General features: G+C 52.4%; 2 protein-coding genes across 2 annotated transcripts; one reads left to right on the top strand and one right to left on the bottom strand.

Moving 5' to 3' along the window:
* Positions 1 to 3,084: 3,084 nt before the first annotated feature.
* On the bottom strand, positions 3,085 to 3,765 carry CLDN2 (claudin 2; the record flags this gene model as incomplete). The annotated part of the gene is made up of 1 exon (XM_081336317.1): positions 3,085 to 3,765. The coding sequence occupies one exon, from the start codon at positions 3,763 to 3,765 to the stop codon at positions 3,085 to 3,087; it is 681 nt and encodes a 226-aa protein (XP_081192443.1).
* A 4,197-nt stretch (positions 3,766 to 7,962) lies between these two features.
* Positions 7,963 to 9,406, top strand: PRRG3 (proline rich and Gla domain 3; the record flags this gene model as incomplete). The annotated part of the gene is made up of 2 exons (XM_081336279.1): positions 7,963 to 8,115; positions 8,864 to 9,406. Coding segments are annotated over 2 exons (696 nt in total), but the record flags the coding sequence as incomplete, so codon positions are not given.
* Positions 9,407 to 19,700: the final 10,294 nt, after the last annotated feature.

Genomic DNA, 19,700 nt, shown 5'->3' with positions numbered 1-19,700 from the left:
GGCATAGCAGGGAATGTGAGACTAGATGATAGGTGTTTTGACCCTTTTCCTCTCTGTAATAAAGTGGGGAACTTCGGAGCTGGCTGGAGTGGCTTTGTGCTTGTAATGAATTCTCACCTGGTTAAAGGAAGAAAGTAGCAGCCACTGGTGTGTTAAAGCTTGCTTAGCCAATGCTGCCCTTTCTCCACTGCCTCTGATATGGTCTTGCTCCAGTTGTTTCCCCCTTTGCATGGACAGGAGCCCTGCAGAAGCAGGTTCTTAGGAGGGGTCTCCCAATTCCACCATCTTTGTCTGCTCCAGAATTACCTCTCCTGGTTGCTTTTTTCTCTGGGTCATGGAAATCTGGTGGCCCCACCTTGGTTATTAAAGAAGTGCAGCAGGGTGTCGCATTTGCTGCTTGGATTGCCCTCATTCTATGGGGCAGCAGTAGGGAAAAAATCACAGGTTCAGCAAGAAATGTATTGAAGGGAGTAGAGCAAGGGATTGGAGGCCTGCCCTTACCTGTCCCACCTCTTGCAGAATCTGTTGGACGTGGCTGCCCAAACTGCATTCTGCCCTCCTTAAAGTGGTCACAGGGTGAATTGTTTCAAGGAGCACTCAGGTGGGTGTAGAGAGAGAAAAAGTCCCTTTTAAGTTCTTTCACCTTAGAAACCATTTCCCCCTGGGGGGTGGGGAAATGGCAAGAATGCTTTCGTCATCTATTATCAGGAAAATAGCTTTATTGGTTTGCAAAGGTTAATAGCGGCAACGCAACAATGCATTAATCAAGTTTTTTTTCCCTAAACTGCCCTCCAAGCTTTGCCTGCGTAAGCTGTGGAAACATAAATCCACTGGACACCCAGCTGTTCTGAAAGGAGCTCATCTGTGGCCCCCCACTCCCCAGGGTGGATCAAAACAAGACAGGGGAAACAGTTTCCACCCAAAACCCAACTCTTGTCTCTTCCTGCAAGGAAAAACACATCGCCCACAGCTTAGCTTGCTCCTTTGCCCAAGGATGCTGACCCTTCCTCCATCACTGGCATGACTGGGAGACAACAATTTCTTTTAATAGGGAATTGCCCTTGTCATGGCTGATAACTACATATCCATCCATCCACCCATCAATTCACAGGAAAAGTCTTTCATATAGAATGTCTCCTAGCTCTGGAGTTCCATCCTGGCATTTTACTCTTCTGGGACATCCTTTGGCCACATCCAGTTTTCTAGATGGCTGCTCTGAAGCCTTGCAAGGAGCGGCCGCATACTGACCCTCCAACCAGTCTTGCACTTTCAAATTTAGACTGGGCCAACTAGGCTGTAGCAGCTAGAAAAGACCTGTTGAGTTCACCGTTCCCAGCCCCCTCCCCCAACCCCCTGCTATTCTCAGTTCCGCTGGCCCTTCAAAAGAGGACCTTGCCAGGATGAATCCACTCCATTCATTTGGCTACTGTTTGTCTTGTCTCCCCGGCTCTTCAACAACGCCCTGCCTTCAGTCGTGAAGGGATTGGTTGATCCTCACTCGGCATACTTTGCACTCCTCCTGAGCGGAGCTATTCTTTTCCCACTTGTGTTTGTATGGCCTCTTCCGTGTCCTCAGCACAGCCTCTGGAAGCTCACTGCCTGCTTGTTCTGGGAATCATAGCTTTGCTGCACTTTTTTCTTTAAGCCAAGCCTTTGCTGGAGCTTGGATTCCCATCTAGTTCAGTATCATCCTCTTAGGGTTTTTCAGCTTCTCCACGCCTCGCTCTAGATACCCATCTCACACTTTATATGGAAGAGTCTTACATCAAGTCTCTGTCTTCCCTTGGACCCATTTGCCAACTCACTTTCGCCTGCTGCCTTCCCTCCCGGTCCCCCCTTTTCTCTACCCAAAGCATTAGCTCTTCTGAGAACACATGTACTTTTTAAAATCCGTGTTCCAGGACATTGCTAAATAGACCAACAGGCAAACATGCTGGTGCCAGTATATTGCACTGGAGCAGGAGGTATAATAAGAGGTCAGCCCTGGGCACGTTTTGCTGGCCTCCAAACAATTCTTTGGGATGGGCCAGAAGTACTTCAGGATCATCCCAATCTTGTTTCCTTGGCTCCCAGGTTAGAAGGAATTGGTCCTGGTGTTGGAGGTGCTTCTTTCCCAGTGGCCCAGACACAGTTAAGCCCCTCTGTCCCGCCTCTGTCCTTTTCCTTTATTCCTTTATAGCAGGGCTGAAAGAGAAGAGGCCGCCTAGCCCAACCCCTGCTTGAGCAGATCTTCGTTGGCCAGTGAAACCACTGAGCTCTTCTAAGGCCAAAGGCTTCTCAAGCATGGAGTACTTGAAGCGGGCGGGTGGGTGGAGTGGCCCTTTGATCCCAGAGCAGGCGTGCCCATGGAGTTCTTTCATCTGCCAAGACCAGCATGTACCCACCCGCAGAGCAGGCACAGTTCAGCCTCTTCAAAGCCAGAGGCTAAATACACACTGTTGAGACCTAAATAATAGTGGGCTGTGGGCAACTTGTCATCCTTTTGGAAATCTGCAGAAGGCAGGGCAAGGGATGGGGGTCTCAACTTCTCTCAGAGGATGCTTCAGTTGCCCTAGGGACATCCCCAAGCATCCTTGGTCTGTTCTGCCATCAACCCCCTTGTTATGAGCTCCAGCAGATTGGGGTGGTTTTTTATTACCTTACCAAGGTCTCTCCCAGAAATGGTGACTGTTTCCCCACAGCACTGAACGATGTCCTCCCAGTCTGGTTTCCCACTCTGGGGCTGGATCCTATGGAACGGGAGATGGGATGACGGCAGGATTTGAGAGGTGCTTAATAGAGGCCTGGTGGGCATCCGTGACTCCTCCAGATTGATTCCTCCTGTGCCATGCAGTCATTGGGCACTTTGCTTGGTCTAGCAGGAAGGTCTTCAGAGGAAACACAGTCCCACTGGCCTCAAAGACACTGCAGCCACCGGACTGTTGACAGACAATACAACATCTCCGGCAGTGCCAAGTTGCATCAGGAAGAGTCAGGGCTGGAGTGCAGAGGATGAAAGGAGGGTTGTGGGAAGAATAAGCCTCTCTCTCTGCTTACCTGCTCAGTGCATCCAGTAAGCCAGTTTTTGTGGGTGGCCAGCCACTGCTACACATAGCCAGTCTGGCCGTATGCACTGGCCTTTGGAGGTGTGATAGCTGGCAGGGAGCTCCTGTCAGTCGTGGCCCGAGAATGATGAGGACTATAGCGGGTTGCTTGCGAGTCACGAGGTGGGCAGGAGGCACAGAGGATGGCGCCGCCAATGAAGGAGATCAAGGAAGATAGGATACCCAAATATAAGGCTTCCCCAATCTCATATTTCATGCTGTCGGGCACAAGAGGGTTGTAGAAGTCACGGAGGATCACATGGAAATTCCACACAAGAGGGATGAAGCTGAGCAGTGCCCCCAGGGCGAAAGTGACTCCTCCCAGAACCGCCACTCTGTCCTTTGCTGGGGAGCTCTGAGAGAAGATGGTGCATCTCATCCCCGCCACAGAGAGAATGGCAGCCAGTGAGCCTACAGCAACGGAGGTGGCCATCATGGCTTGGGCCACCCGGAGGTCAGTGGGCAGGCTGAGCAGAGAGCTGTAGATGTCACATTGCACGATGCCTGTGCTGTGTGTTGCACACTCCATCCAGAGTCCTTTTGAAAAGCCAACAGCTGTGACGATGCTGGAGCCAATGTAGGAGCTGATCCGCCAGCTGGGCAGCAGAGTAGCGATCAGGGTGCCCAGCAAGCCCAGCAGCCCCAAAATGTAGCCTGCCAACTGGAGTCTGACTGAGACCATTCTTGCTCTCCTTGGCTATTGTGCGTTGGTGCCTTCTTGCTCTCTGCACCCTTCTTCTCAAGTGCAGGCTGGAGCAAATGTTTAGAAGACCGGGAGCTTGAAAGGAAACCATCCTGGATTAATTATTAGCTTCTGAAAAAAATGCCAAGTGCCCTTTGTCCATCCCCTTATCTGTAGAAATTACGTCCTAAAACGTAAAAGAAAGAACTATCCGTGATGATCATTAGGGCAAAGGGAGGAACATCTGTTTTCACTAGTTTAACAAAAATTCTGAGAGGCTCCTTAATGAGAAGCGACTGCTCATTTCTCAGAGGAAGAAGCCCGTAATGGTTGTGGTCCCATTTTGATGAGAAGGTGACCCTCAGCCTGTCTATGAGTTGTATGATATACAGAAGAGCATATACTCATCTGAATGAGATGGGTAAAGCTTTGCTATGTATTTTTAACACAGAGAGAAAAATAAAGTTTGTCCTGATTTTTAAAAATCCCTTGCAAAAAGAGAAGTGTGGAGTTACTTGCTCCCACCTGCAAGTGTGGGGGAGAGGGGAGGGGGGAACCAGCACCCGCAGCCCCTGGCCCTGAGGCATTTTTCCTCTTCAGTTCAGCCTAGCAGATAATCCCTCTCCTTGCAAGGTGTGCTTAACCTCTTCAGGACAGCCAGACCAGAGTTTTGGTGGGAAGAGTGAGAGGATGGGAGGAGGCTTTGCCGGCTCAACACACCCCTTGTCCCCTGCTTATCCTAGCAGAAGGAAGGCTTTCCCTTTTCAATTGCCCAGCCTGCTGGAGGAAATGGGATTTGGCTTCCATGCTCTGCATGCACTGATTGGCAGCAGGGTTATTGGTGTGTGTGTGTGTGTAAGTTTCCCACAAATGCCCAGATTTATTCTCTTACGTTTTGGTGCAAAAGAGCCAAGGGGTGGGGTGGGGGGGGGTAGTGGCAGCACAGCAGTGTTTTCTGCTGCCCTCCCGGCTTTCCACAGTACAGACAGAAGGCAATGTTTGTAGCTCAGAGTTGAACTGTGAGGTCCTTGGTGCTCTCTGAGCTTGGTTGTTTTCTTGCAGATGTTCATGACGCAACTAGGGAACAACATCAGTGCATAATGACGTTACCTAGTTTGGTAATGAAACATCTGCAAGAAAACAAACTTCGAGCACCAAGATCCCCCTCTTCCCCCCACCCCCCTAGTCTTGGAAGGCAACTGAAACGCAATCTTAGCATCTCAGGATGGTGATAAGCAGCTGCCCTATCTGGCCGCTTCTTTTAACTTCCGTGATACACAGGAAAGTAGTAATTCAGGACAATATAACCACGATGCTGGAAACAAAGGCCAAGGCTTCGAGGAGACGAATCGCGTGAGGCCTGGGCTCTCAGCAGATGCACTCGTGGATTGCCCCCACAGGTCCTTCGGGAGCCCAGTTTTAGCCTGGCTCGCCTGCGCAAGGGTGGCAGGCTGTTGGTCAGCCGGGTAATTATGGCCGTAAGCCAGCGCCACCAGGGAGCTAGGACTCGAGGAAGGGGAAAGAAGTTGCTGACAGCCCAAGTTTTGGCCGAGCCACCTGCAGGCTCCTCTTCCACTGCTCGACCAGGCTTCCAGGCGGGCAGGGGCTCCAGGCGTGCCCGGAAGGTTCTGCTTGGGGGTGTCAAGGTGGGTCCCTCAACTCTCATAAGGCTCCCAGGGGGATTGCCCCAATCGTGCCAAGGCTGGAAGACAGCATCCCCTCCCCTGGCCTCGGGCAGTCTTTGCCCGGCTGGAGCGTTGGAAAGAGGGCGGTTCGGTCCCAGCTGGCATGAGCTCCAGGCCGCCCACCTAGTCCTGGCAGGACTTCCCAAGCTCTGGGTTAGTGGGTGGGGGAGAACGGCTCCTCCCGGGCAACTAGCCCCCCACCAAGAGGCACGAGCAGCTCCTTCAACTGGAAGGCCTCCTCCCTTCTTCTTCCTGGCGTGGCCTGGAGGCTCCTCTTTTACTGATTGGAGGCCCAGCGAAACAGCTGGATGGGCCACGGGGGGGGGGGGGGGCGGGAGCCGCCCGGGAGCCGCCAAGGAAGCGTTTGGGGGAGGCTGTCTACGGAACGGGGTTTCGCCTTCCCTTTTCAGCAGCGTCCTGAGAGAGTCCCGCGACGAGAAGACCCTGGCCCAGAAAAAGAGAAATCCCCCGGGGACTGGGACGGGCGCGCGCGCGCTCATCCCCGCGTCGGCCACCGGAGAGGCTCCGGCCGCCCCTGGACCACGCTTCCCAGAAGCCCAAGCGAGAAGGAAAGGCATCCGTTAGCCCACCCATCGGCTCTCCCCTTTGGAGCACGGATGGGCGGCCGGTCTGGCTCCAGCTCGCTGGACCTACGATTAGATAATGCAGCGAAGGGCCGCGGGGTGCGTGCGAGCTCCGCCTCCAGGGCGCGGCTGGCTAGGGCGCGCGGCCAGTTCCGCCCCTTGGCGCCTCCGACTGGCCGCGGCTGCCGGCTGATCTGGTGAGTTTCTGCAGGGCTTCTCGCCGCGAAAAGCCAGCGAGCAAACCGAGGTCTCGGATGGTGGTCGCGGAGCAGGGATCGTCTCGGAGAGTTTAACGGAGGGCGGGGCAGAGTGGCTGCCTCGGCTTTGCGTCTCTCGCCCCGAACACAGGCGGCGAGGCTGGCTCGGTTTTCCCGAAGGCCTTTCCATTTTCCCGGCGAACCGGGTGAGGGGCGCGCTCCGACAGGCCCGTTACCCGTCGGTGCTCCCGATGCCTGGAGGTGACGCGCATGACGTCAGCAGCATCCTGTTCTCGCTGCATCCCGTACGGCTCCTCGCTGTTGCTATGGCAACCTCTTCCCCGACGGCAGAGGTAAGGGATCGGAGTCCTCACGGCCTTCGTGCGCTCGAGGAAGGGCTCTCCCTTTGGAAAATGCGGGAGGCGTGTGTTGCTGTGGCCGGCTCGCCTGGTGCTTGCTCCCACTGCAGAGTTGGGGACCAGACCCCCGCTGCCATCCCCGTTCCTTCTGCCTCGGCAAAGCTCCTCGCTCAGCGCTGGCACCTGCCGGCCAAACTACGGGGGGAGGGGAGAGTGCCTGAGAGGTTGGAGCGGGGCGTTTGGCTCAGCAGTTGCGAGGTTTGTAACTGAAAGGCAGGTCCTATTTGGACTGTGGGATTGCCACTCCCCTCCTTGCGCAAAAACCCTGCATTGTGCAATGTTGGGGGGGGGAGGGATTGCCGCTTCTCTTCCATCTGATGTAGAACTCCGTGTATGCAGAGACGGGAGCCTTCAGGGCCCCCTCCTTCCTCCCAGCAAATCTGTCCATGTTCCTGGCACGGATGCTGCCAACACGGATCCTCAGTGTCTGGAGATGTTTTTCCATTATTGTCTGTGCTGGTATTGTCTGGAGGAAGAAGGGCAGCTTTGGTATTGGCCTGGGCAACTGGGTCTCAAGCACCTTCAAGGATGGTGGAAGGGAAGAGGAACCTGAGAATTAATGGGAGGTTTTTTAACTGGTTTGCTCTCTTCCTAACAGTTGGCTGAGACCCGTAACTGATAGAGTGAAGACCTAACATGGCAAGTAGGTGAATTCTTTGCTGGAGAGAAGCATGTTTTCCACCCATCCTGGGGAGAAGGGGCTGAAAGCCCTGCCCTAGGCCACCGAGGGCTGGCTGGGCTTCTTCTACATTCTTGAATTAGCTTTCAAATGCAAGGAGAGAAAGGGGAGGAGGACTGCTCTTAGGCTGTCCCAAGGGGAGGGAGTGTCTTGAGGGTGTTTTGGCCAGTGCTGCAACTGTCCTAACCTGAGGTTACCTTTGCAGGAGGGGCCTATTCGCCCTCACCCATGGCTTGTCTTCTCTAAGGACAGGCTAGGTAGCCCTTCCAAATGCCACAGCCCACCACTGAGGCTGATGGAGGTTTAGCTGTTCCAGTTTTAAGGTAGTGCTTTCACTTTTTGCATCAAGGTGGTTGATGACATGACCAAGTGAATTGGGCCACCAGCCCACACGAGCCCAGTCCTGCCCATCACGGGTTAAGAGAATAAGTAGTACCTGCTTCTTCTGCCACTGGAAATTTAGGTGGGAGGGGAGGTGATGATCTTGCTCTGCAATGAAGCAGCAAGGCCTCCACCACAGAAGAAGAATGGGAGCTGCCAGAGATGAAGAGAGCCACAGATGGTGGCAGACGTTTCGATCATTTCCTGGCCTGTTAAGGCGGCCATGTTGGTGCCTGTCTTCCAGCCTTCCTCACAGCCCCGAAGGCCCATTCCGTCCTGAAGCGCTTTCCACGGGCCAATGGCTTTCTGGAAGAATTTCGCCAGGGCACCATTGAGCGCGAGTGCGTGGAAGAGGTCTGTAGCTATGAGGAAGTCAAGGAGGTCTTTGAGAACAAGGAGAAGACGGTAGGTGGGTCTGGGAGGGAACAACAGGGGTATCCCTTGTCTTTCACCCACGTACTCCCTTGCACCAAGTTTCCCCACTCTGCTCCCAAGTTGTGGATAAGAATCCATCTGGATGAGGGCTTCAGCTACTACAGAGGGAAATAGCATGTTAATTTCAAGTGCTCAATAGAACATTCATTCCATTTGTTCCAACTGTCTGAAAAGGCTTATTATTCACTACTCAAGAAATAAGATATAAGAATCCTTGGCTCCTTGGTGTAAAAAGAGTGAGGAGTGGACAGGTGGGCAAGAGGATGAATTTTGCAGGAGGAGAGCAAAATGGGCTGATAGTTGGGGGATTTGAAAACAAAAAAGCTATGCACCAGGTAAAACCTAAAGAAAAAGTCAGAGGACTAAAGTACATTGGGTAGTCTTGTTTTGGTGATTTCTCCAGGCATCAGGAACCATTTGTACTGCCTCCTAGTGATGGGACTAAGTGATTGCATATGAGTCTCTCTCTCTCTCTCTCTCTCTCTCTCTCTCTCTCTCTCTCTCTCTCTCTCTCTCTCTCTCTCTCTCTCTCTCTCTCTCTCTCTCTCTCTCTCTCTCTCTCTCTCTCTCTCTCTCTCTCTCTCTCTCTCTCTCTCTCTCTCTCTCTCTGCTCATGACACATGGCCCAAATCCTTAGGCACTCTTGATCTAATCCCTTTCAGGGGAACTACGGCGGGAGTGTGGATGGTTGCTTACTGGTGTCTCCCATTCTTGGCAGATGGAGTTCTGGAAGGGTTATGCCTACTCTGTCAAAGATGCCTCCAACGGGACAGACCGCTCCGATGCCATGTACGTCATGGTGCCACTGCTAGGCGTGGCATTGCTCATTGTTATTGGTCTCTTCATCATCTGGCGCTGCCAGCTGCAAAAAGTCATGCACCACCGGCCCTCCTACCCCCAAAATAGGGGCCTGGCCAGTCGAGCAGCTCGTAGCTTGCCCAGGGTAAGGGTGCACCGTGAGGCTCCTCCCAGCCAGAGCGAAGCCCACTACCAGCGGGACCCAAGCAGCCGAGGGGCTGTTGATGGTGAGTGGGGGCAGGGGTTGCCCAGTCAGCTGGCCAGGACACTTGTTGAGCCTGACCACATGGCTCCCCCCTTGTCTAGACTGTGTAGTGCCACTCCTCCCCCCTCCTATGAAGAAGTGATTGGGCAGCCTGACTCTAGTGGCAGCAGCGGCACAGAGGAGCCCAACGTGTCCTACAGCGACCCACCCCCCAAATATGAGGAGATTATGAATCCACTTCACACTCTTGGGAAGTAGCAGCCCCAGAGCTTCTCGGTCAGGTGATGCCGTCACAGAAAAGCCTTATCCTCCACCCTCATCAAGTGCTCCATGGGTAGCCGGTACCATCCACCCCCCCTTACTCCTTTTGCTGGGCTGTTGCAGGACTTTCAACTGGAGCGGTTCTGGTTGCAGGGATGGGGTGGAAACCCCAGCTGAACTGTGCCCAGGGGCCCTTTACAGGAAGATGGTTGAGCCGCTGCTTGGGTGGCTCCCCAAGAAGGAGGCTGAGCCCCACTGCTGCAAGGAGAGGCTGCTGCAGAGGAACATTCAGCGCCTTGAAATCCACCCTTTGGGCAAGAGCTTGGTTGGGCACTGATGGTGGATCGGGCAGGGTGGGGGCTTTGCCACTCTTCCTACCTTCCTGGGATGGTGCTGATGAGGAGGAGGGCAGATACGGCTTTTTGGTATGTATCTGACCCAGGAAAATGTCAGTCCTTCTTTTCTTTCTACCCAGCACTGCTTTGTTCAGCCAAAGGAGGGGAAGAAAGCCCACCTCTGTGTTTGCTGTCCCTGTGGAATGCTGCCTTTGTCTGTGGATTGAGCCTTGACACAAGGCCTCCTTCTCCAAAGAGAAGTAGCCCAAAGCTAAAGTGAATTGTTGTATTCACAAAGCCAACGCATTGACGAATGTCATTTTCTGATGCACCTGTTCCACTGGAAGGGGGCATGTCTGTGTCTGTGCCTGTAATTTCTGTGTGCACATGAAGGTCAGAGGAGAAGGACTGAGACTCTCCTTCCCCCCCGCCCCCCAGAAACACAGCAAGGCATTGTCTGGCTCTCCAGGCTTAGCCTACTGGCCCAATCTGCGTCTCCCTCTCCCTGAGGCTGTCCAGAGGTAGAACCCACAGAGCCACTTGCTGCCAAAGGGGATTCTAGATGGGCATCTGTGCAGGGAGCCGCTCCTGTTGCAGCAGCACTTCCTCCTCTGGTGGGATTCGGGCCCAGCCCCCAGGCCAGCTGCACTGGATGTTCTGCCCCAACAGTCGACTTTCCCCTTTGCCCCCTTCTTTGGATGTTTTTCCTGCTGAATGGAGGGGGGCATCCTGCTCCTCCTGCCTTCAGTGCCCTGCATCTCCCCCCACCATGCAGCCCCCTTCCTTTCCCTGGAATTCCCTGAAGATGTCTCCTTGCCAGAAGGAACCGCTGCTCGATGTTTTCACTCCCCTGGACAAAGCACGTACACTCTCTCTCACACAGACACTTCTTTCTCAATGGTGCTAATGCATAGCCAGGTATTCTCTCCTTGTGTGACACTGTAGGCTGCTTTACTGTATTTATATTTTTTGTTTAAACTGAAAAAACGTCATTTCTCTTGGGTAGTAGATTGTTTCTTGCACTATCAAAACCAGGTCATGGTCAGCCATGAATTGAGATGTGGACAGTGGCAAAAGGTAAAAAAAGACACAGAACATTGTAAGTGCAGTCACTCTCTTTCTGCCGTCACTGCCTGCCTCGCAGGGAGATTTTACCCCTCTCTTAAGAAAAAAAGCTGCCTTCTAAGCTGGTATCAACCACCCTGAGCCCAGGGAGACTGGTGGCCGTGGCAAGTTGACCATGAGAACCTGGAGCAGGCAGATGGTCTCGGGGTCATCAGTGGAGAGAGATTGGCATCTTCCATGCTGCTAGTGATGCCTCGGGGGACCTTTCCTGAGGCTCCGATCTGCATACCAGCCAAACAGCTCTCCCTCCAGAAGGATCTGGGAAAAAGGAGGAAACTGCCCAGGCTGTGCCCAGAGGCGATGGGCAAAGGACTTTGTGAGAGTTGGTGACTGCATGGTTTTGCCTGCAGAAATGGTTTGCACCAGGGATAGGTTTAAAGGCCACGTCTACTTGTCACATTCTGCTCCAATTGCTGCAGTCTAGGTCTGAGTTAGCCTTCTGGTGGCACTCCATGAGCTGGATTGTGTGACACATGTTGACGGGCAGGTTTTTGTGTGTGTGTGCTGAGGTTGCACTTTTCCAGCTTTTGGTGGGAGCCAGGCTGGAGAAGTTCTTCCCGTGAGATGGACATGAAGGGAGCAATCAGGCTGCTATGCTGACCTCTTCCTGAGGTTAGGCACCGGTGCCAAGGCAACTAAGCGACTTTTGGGCACCTTGGCCTGGAAGATGCTCCAGAGGAGCGGGAGGTGGGCCAGAGAGCAGCCCTTGGGCGCAGCAGGCAGGGCAACCCGGGGTGGTGGAGCTCCCAGGGTGGGAGGAAGCGCCAGGCTCTGCAGATGGGAACCACCGCCGGCTCCCTTTCGGGTCAACACACGAGAGGCCACCCGGAGCCTCCAGGCACCAGTTCGGCATCACAGGCCGGCCGGGCCAGCTGACTCGGACTTGGCACCTTCGGCTGAGTGCACAAACACTCTGCGGGCCACAGCTGGGGGCAGGTCGCACCAGGCCAATCACGGGCCAAGGCCGCTGACCTCGGCTGCAGGGCGGCCAGCGGGCCCTGAAGTCGGGCCCAAGGGAAAAGGACGTGCCCGGGCATTTTTGTCTTCCTCGCCTTTCCCGCCTCCTGCAGTTTCTTTGTAGGATTTCTTGCCTGGTGCAAAATCTTTCCAGGGCCCTGGCGAACGGACCTTCCTGCACGCTGCAGAAAGACGCTGTGAGTAGGCGTGGGTGACCACGCTCGCGTGCAAGACTCAGCCCCATTCTTTGGGCGCTGGTGGTCTCCCCCGGTTCCAGGATCCTCTGGTGGCTATGTTTGCAGGGCTGTACAAAGGGAAGAGCTATTTAATATGGAGGCTTTGCCGGGACTGGCTGCTGAGAATCCTCGTCTGGAGCGCGGGGCCCATTCGTGCCCGCGACCCGGGGGGAGGCCTTTCTTCTGGTGACTGAATGGCATCGCAGGATCTCTTTTGCAGGGGGCGGGAGCAAAATCCCAAGAGGCGCTCTCCTTCCTCCCAAGAGTTTGAATTGCTGGACGGCAAGGAAAAGCCTTGGGCAGTTGCTCCCATCACAGAAGGCAGGAGAGCGGGCTATGTGGTCTGCACAGCTGGACAAAGCCAACCAAAAGCCGGCTCATGTTTGTCCCCAGCCGGCTGCAGGTGGCAGTCGAAGATGCCTTCCTCCTCTTTCCAGATGTAGGTCCCTCGAAAGCCCTTGCCGGCAGGTAAAGCAGGGATTTTATGGGATGGTGGTAGTTGGTGGAGGGTATTCACAGTTTCCATGTATTGCCACATGCCAGACTGTCCTGGCTGTTCATAGAAAGGCACAAAAGCTATTCAACTCTTAAATCTGTTAAGTGATACCTGTGGCCCCAATCCCATTACTGGCAATTACAGATCAACACTTCCTTGTTAACAGGCTCGTGCCTCTAGGGAGGGGCTGCTCCAAAGTGAAGGAGAGAAATAAGCATCTCACCCAGACGCTCTAGTAGAGGAGACCTTGAGGACCCCCTTGTGGGATGAGCGGTTGTGCTCGAAGGAGACAGCCTGAAGATACTGAGATTCAAGGGCCGAAAGCCTTTACAGGCTAAAGCCACATAGATTATTGGAAGCCAATGAATGTTTAGAAAACCAGTTAGATGGCTGTAACAGCTTGCATGTGCTAGTAGGTGGGCTGCCCGGTTGTGGGTTTTTGCGATCTGTGTAAAGCAGACTGGCATAGCCCAGCTTTGGGGAATGCACAAAAGTTTCCTGGCTGGCCTCCACCTGCAAGTCTAGCAATAGTTGTGAATCCAGGACCTGCATAATTTCCTTTGAGGAAGTGCAAACCTGTCCAGAATTGGAACAGAGAGCCAGATGATTTTGGGTTTTACCTGTTGGATGACCTCTGCAAGTAATCACATGTGGTCATCTAAACTATGGAAGAGAGGATTGGATCCTGCATCTCCTCTGAGGGAGCAACCCCAGCTGACCTTCCTCACTGGCTGGAGAGAGCAGACCTGCTGCAGAGCGAAGCTCCTGGCCCTTGTGGTGGGACCAGACTGCCATGATTGAAGGTACCAAACGTTGCAAAGAGGGTCAAAAGATTATTGTGCAAAAATACTCACTTAAGTAAAGAACCAAGGACAACAAAGGCAATGTAGCATCTTATCTTGGCATACACAACTACAGGGATCTCTGGGCTTTTTGCCAAGGGAATGCAGAAGAACTTGAAACTCTCAAAGTTATAGGCTGTATACCCTCTGAAATAATACATGGGACATGCAAAAGCAGTATAAATGATAATGCAACCATTACTATAAGAATGTGGATCTGATAAGGACATGGGGTAAGTTTATTGTGGACTGGCCTGGTAACTCTTCTTTCTGGTCTTTTAAAGAGGCTCCTAGCCTGTCCCGGCTGCCTTATAAACTGTCCTTTATTGTGCCCATATGTGGACTCTCTGCACACCACAGGAACAGCAACAATTCAGCTTGTCTCCTCTGCCTAATATGCATTTAAGAGTCATATATGCAAAGACACAGTATTATTTGCCCCACACAGAGCTGAGCACATCACACTCATATCCAGGTCCTGATTTCTTTGCATTTTCCATCCTATCTCCAGGATTGCAATCTGACTGAAAGAAATCTAGGTAACTTGCCTCCTCCAGGTCACTCAGTAGCTGGCATTCCTCCACTTTCTCCACCCATTATCTGGAAAGGGAAGCTGGAGGCAAGGTAGAAGTTGGACCTACAATGAATCCAACGGGGGCATACAATTGCTTCCTTTAAGGCAACTGATGTGTCTTCCTCCCAAAATCTATCCAGTCACCCCACCCACAGTTAATTTGTTGAATTGACCCATGGGTCCCCCAAGACCATGGGGAAGTGAGCATTGATAGAACTCACTCGCAAGAGCCCTAGGTAGGTTTCCTTGTGTGGGGCTGATGGGATCATCTTCCCTCCCCTCCCTCCTAGAAATGAAGTGTCTCTTTTTCCAACCTTCTGGGGCACAGCAGTAGCTCCAGAGCTGGGGATGGGGGCAGAGAAAGGAACAGGAGGGGTTTTCCAAGACATTAGCCACGCCTGGTGCCCTTGCTATGGGTTGAATTCAGAGAGGGTGCTTTGTCATCTCCACCCTTGGGAGAATAGAGGTGGCTTGCTGGGGATGGAGAATAAGAGAAGAATGTGGAATCCCCGCTCTCCAAAAGTGTGCAAGTGTTTGATGTGCATATAAGTGAAATGCTTCCTGGCTTGAGGTCCTCTTTTCCAGTCTTTGGGATGCATGAGACAATCACACTGGATGGAGCAAGGAAGCCACTGTGCCACATGCTCATTGAACCAGCCCCAAACGCCAGGGGCTGGTTTTCCTGACCCTTGGCAGCCAAAGTGGGCAAAATCTACCAATTGCATGTTCAGGTAGCTCAGATATAGTGTCCTTGAAGTGAGTGATACCTGCTGGTGCCCAATTCCTTTAGGCTCAATAGAGATTGTGGTGATGAGTTACGTGTGTGCACACAAGCAAGCAAAAGATGCCTGTGGAGATGTGTCATGTTTAATTCTAAGCCAATCATTTTGCTTGTGCTGTACCTTCCAGGGAGGGGCAGGCCAATGTTCTCTGGCCGATGCTGAGTCCTGCTGGCCTAGTGCAGCCTCTCACAGTGCCAGGGAGCCATGTGGAGCTGTTGACTGAGGTCCCTGTTACTCTCCCGGAGGTTCTGTGTGAGGAAGCCCTGCCCATTTACAGGACAGACCTTTGATGTCACTGCAGAAGTGCCCAGGTCCCCTTCCTTTGCATCTTTTGCCCAACAGGCATTTGCGGATACAATCTGGGAAGAGGGAATTTCCAGCAAGGCCCCTCAGGTGACAGTGGAGAGGATCAGGCAGAGGCAGGGCAGAAAAAGGAAAAAGAATGCCCTGCTGGGAGAAGGAATTTCATCTGTAAGCTGATGGTTCCCTATAGTCACCAAAGGCAGCACAGGCTGCCTGGGTGGGGCAGTGGGTCAGTAAGGCAAAGTAACTCTCGGGGTCATTTATGGCCTCCCCTTCTAGCTGGCTAAGCTAGCATTGGCGTCTCCCCTTTCGGATAGCCTAGAACAGTGATGGTGAACCTTTTAGAGACCGAGTGCTCAAACTGCAATCCAAAACCCACTTACATATCATTGGGTGCCTGGTGGGCATGGCCCATTGAGTGGGCGTGGCCCATTGAGTGGGCATGGCCCATTGGGTGGGCGTGGCTGCAGTGGTAACGGCAGAGTGGGTGGGACTAAAAAGTTCAATCAAGCAATCCAACTTTGTGAGATCTTTTTTTTCCCCCGTGAGAAATTGAAATTGATTGATTGATTGAAATATTTTTTTTTGCACACGGCGCCAGAGTCCTAAAGCGAAAAAGTTTTATAAAACCCAGCTGAAGCCCTAGGACTAGGGCAATGGTGCGCATACTCACAGAGAGGGCTCTGCGTGCCACCTGTGGCACGCATGCCATAGGTTTGCCACCATGGGCCTAGAAGGTTCCAGTCACAAAAAGGGGACTTCTTTTGGCTGAAGTTTAGAAACTGGCATGAGAAGAGGAGGCTGTCCTTAGGGGATCTTTATAATCAGAAGCTGGATGGCCTCTCACTGCTGTTGACTTCCTGCACTTTCTAGGGGGATAACCCGGAGCAGGGACTTCCAAGGGACACCTGGCGTTGCTCCTGAGTTGTCACAGCGGACAGTCTGTCTCAGCTGGTTTGAAGTTCACTCAGTTCACTGGGAATGTTAAAAGGCAAAACATGCAAGGAGGAGACCAGTGTTGGCATCTTTCTCTATTTTTGCAAATCCTCCCACTTCTTTGAGAAGGCCTCTTTCCTTCATGGCTGAGCTTGTGGGAAGATCTGCCTGTCCTCCCTCCGGGCCAGCAGGAGCTTGCTCAGCTTCCAGCTCTGCCTCTGTCTCTGTGCCCCGTGCAGGCTGGAGTCAGGCCTTCTGCCCCTATGCCCCAGGTCCCCAGCTTCCTTTGAGGAGAGCAGGATCTACTCCTTCAGGAATGTCCTTCAAGTGCTGCGCTTCCTGGGACTCCAACTGTTCCAGTTGCTGTGGGGACCTGGGAGGGTCCAAATCAGGTATGCCCAACCACCCTGTGGAACTCTGCATGTTGCACACTGAGAAGTGGGTCATGTTTTCCAGGGGGTGCAGCCATATCCCCAAGGTTGACCAGACTTGCCAGGACCTCTTTCTCCGGCCTGTTCCTCCCATCATTTATGACTCTCGCCTGCCAGCTTCTTCGGTTTGGATTAGCCTGCTCTCCCTCCTGCACGCAGCAAATAGTGTGTCTTCACCTCCTCCCTTTCGTCCCTGGGAGGTGAACTTGGTCTACGATGGATCCCTGGAGGGGTCTGGCATCCTGGAGAGTGGGTCAATGATGGAGCAGTAAGGGAAAGGACCACCAAAGTGGATCTTCCCTTGTGAAGCACTGAGATGCTGCAAGAGCCTTGTTCCCTCGGCCTGAGGTGCACAGCAATGGCCGGGTCACTTTCTCCTCTTCCTCTCCCCTGTTTTAAATGGCAACCAGCCATTGGGAGGGGGGGCACTGAGTGCTCCTGGTCTCTCTCGTGGCCAGAAGGGTAGGAAGGGAGGATAAAGGCTGCCCTTCCAGCCTTTGGTTTCTTTTTTTCTTAATGTTTCTGTTGTAAGCCATTGCCAGGTTTTATCTTTATTACTATTGTTCTTCCCTGTACGGCCCCTCTTGGGCTGTAGAGGAGAAAATGCCTTCCCTCCTTCTTTCATAGTCTTTCCTGGGGGATGGGGGTGTGTGGAGGTGATGGCATTGGGTTGTCCTCCCTTCCACTCTTCTCCACTCAGAGATGATAGTAGGGAGGTGCTGTGCATTTAAGAGCATGATAACATTGGAGTTCTGTTTTTAGATGGCTCTGCACATATCCCTGCTGGCCTCTTTTCACATTCTCCCCACTGTTGGTTCTTGTGGAGATAGTAGAAAGTAGTGAAGATCATCTTGATGGAGATCTACAGACTCCATTACCAAGGCTGGGGAGTCCATAGCAGATTGAAAATACATGGAAGTGGCTCAGACAAAAACCTCCCTGGGCTACAGGAACATAAGAAGGCCGAGGAAGACTGTGCTTATAGCCACTCTCCATAAACAATAGTTTTAGCCTTCCTGTTGAGCTGATTTCTGGATCTACTCTACCTGGTGGGGCTACAGCATGGTTTCAGTGTCTAATTTGTATATAATTTTGGAACTTTTTGTTCATGATAGCTGCAGCAAGATTATTATATGCGCAAAAATGGAAAGATTCAGCACTGCCCATTACAGAAGAATGGTGAAGATGACAGAACTTGCTGCGATGACTAAATTGACTTCTTTGATCAGAGAAAAAACAATATCTACATTTATTACTGTCTGGAAACCTCTTATAGACTTTTTGTGAGAAACAGAAAGAAATGAACTCATGATATATGGTTTGGATGATTAAATCAGATATATTGTAGAAAGAAGATACGTTGTAACCATAGAGTAAAATTTTTAATTGTTCTTATAACTTCCCACCCAGTAAGTGTAAAAGAAGATTGTAAGCTACTTCTTTGTGTCTTTTTGTTTGTTTTACTGTTGCACTTCTGTGGCATTGATAGTAATCATGGTAGGGCCAGTGATCTGGCCCAGCTCTGTTAGCAACCTTTGGCTGCTTCCAGGATTGTGTAACTCCTCTCTGGTTAGCACCAGCCTCCTCTGCAGTCATTTTGGTTATGCTGCTCGGCATTTGTGATAGCAGGAGAAGAGCAATCATACCAACCTCACTAGAAGGGCTGAAGGCCTGGGTCTTGTAATGCAATTTCCTGCCCAACCCACAGACGGCGCTTCCTCCTGCGGAAAGTTCTATGGGATGCTGTAGCAGTATGGATGGGACTTGCATGTCAAGGCTGGACAAGAAGATCAGCCCAAGATTCCTGGAGCAAGGCTTGCACTAGCTTTGCCAGCCCTGCCAGCCCTCTCCACCCCCAGCCAGTTTTGTTATGGAGAGAGGCTAAGAGGTCTTCTTCCCACTTGCAGGTTGTGCGGGGGACGTCTTGCACTGCTTCCCCTTAGCTTCCCACCCAGTAAGTGATTAGAGTGATGTCCCTCTCCAACCTTGCTTCAAAGACAGAGCAGAGACCTGCTTTGCAAGCTGAACAAATCATGGGGTGTAATTTTGTGCCATCCCACAGGGGGAGAAAGGAATGGTAAACCAAAATCTCTGAATGCGCCTGGTTGTTGCTTGTTGCATTCTTCCTGGAGAAATCTTTCGGTTGTTGTCCCGCCCTTTCCTCTACCACTCACTTCCCACCACCCCCTTCTCCAGGGAAAGAATTGTTGTGTCTTTGCTAAGTGTGTTTTGCATTCTAGGTGCACTAGGGAGCCTTGGTTGATGGTGTGGCAGCTGCTGCCTCTTGAGCCTTGCCTGCTGCCATTTTTCTTTCAGATCTTCTGATTTTCAAGCTGGAAAGTCATGTTCCTCCCCAAATTCCCCTTCCTAAGACTTCCAAGTCACATTTCTAATTTGGAAGAAGAATGGTTTTGCAAAGCTGTGAGTGCTGCCAGTGGTTAATAGCACAGATTCTGCATTTGCTCCCTTCTTAGAGAGTATCTTTTGTAGGCAGAAGGTTTCAAGTTCAGCCTTGGCAACTCTCCAGTTTGAGAGGGGATTGTTTGCCAGGTGGTGGGAAGGCTATCTTACTGCCTGCAGCCAGGCAAACACAGGTGGGAGAGATGAAGACGCAGTTCGCCTGTTGAATTTGCATCGGAGAGAATTTGATTGATTGACATCCATTGGCCTTTCCAACACGTTTTGACTTTCTTGCCTGCTGGCTCAGCAGAAAGGCCCCACTTCTAAAGAAAAAAGCAGCAAACCTGCTGGCTCGAAGCGATCTGTGTTGGTGCTGGAGGTAACCTTGGCAAGCAGCCGAGTCCCTGAGCAGCAGAAAGTAGTAGAAAAGGCGAGCTCCTTTGGGCTCAGCTCCCACACCAAGTGAGCCAGAGGAAGGGCTCAGCAGCAGGTACCGTTGAGCAGCAGGGGGTCCTTCCAAACCAGGGGCAGGAGAGGGGTGTTGAAGGGCATCTTGGTTCAGCATTGGCAGCAAGGGTGAAATTCCTACAAAAAGAGGTTCGAACAAATGCAGTCTGGGTAGGCAACGCCTGGGTCTTTCTTTGGCTCTTCTTTTCTCTCAGGCTGCATGAGTGGGTCACCGAGCACCGTCCCAGCCTTCAAAGGACCTCCTAGTTCTTTGGAACACCTGACAACCCTTTGAAGCAGCAAGTCAGCCGCCCAACTGATGCCCAGCGAGAGGGTGCTCAGCACAGACTGCAGGATCACAGCTGCTGCTCCTCCAGGCCTGCCCACCTCCAATGCAGTGACCTGCTTCTGACACGGCCTTGGCACC

Source organism: Vipera berus (assembly GCF_964194415.1).
Source record: "Vipera berus genome assembly, chromosome: 11".
In the NCBI taxonomy this organism is placed as follows: domain Eukaryota; kingdom Metazoa; phylum Chordata; class Lepidosauria; order Squamata; family Viperidae; genus Vipera; species Vipera berus.
Note: the sequence above shows the minus strand (reverse complement) of the source record. Positions and strands in the feature narration are given on the sequence as shown.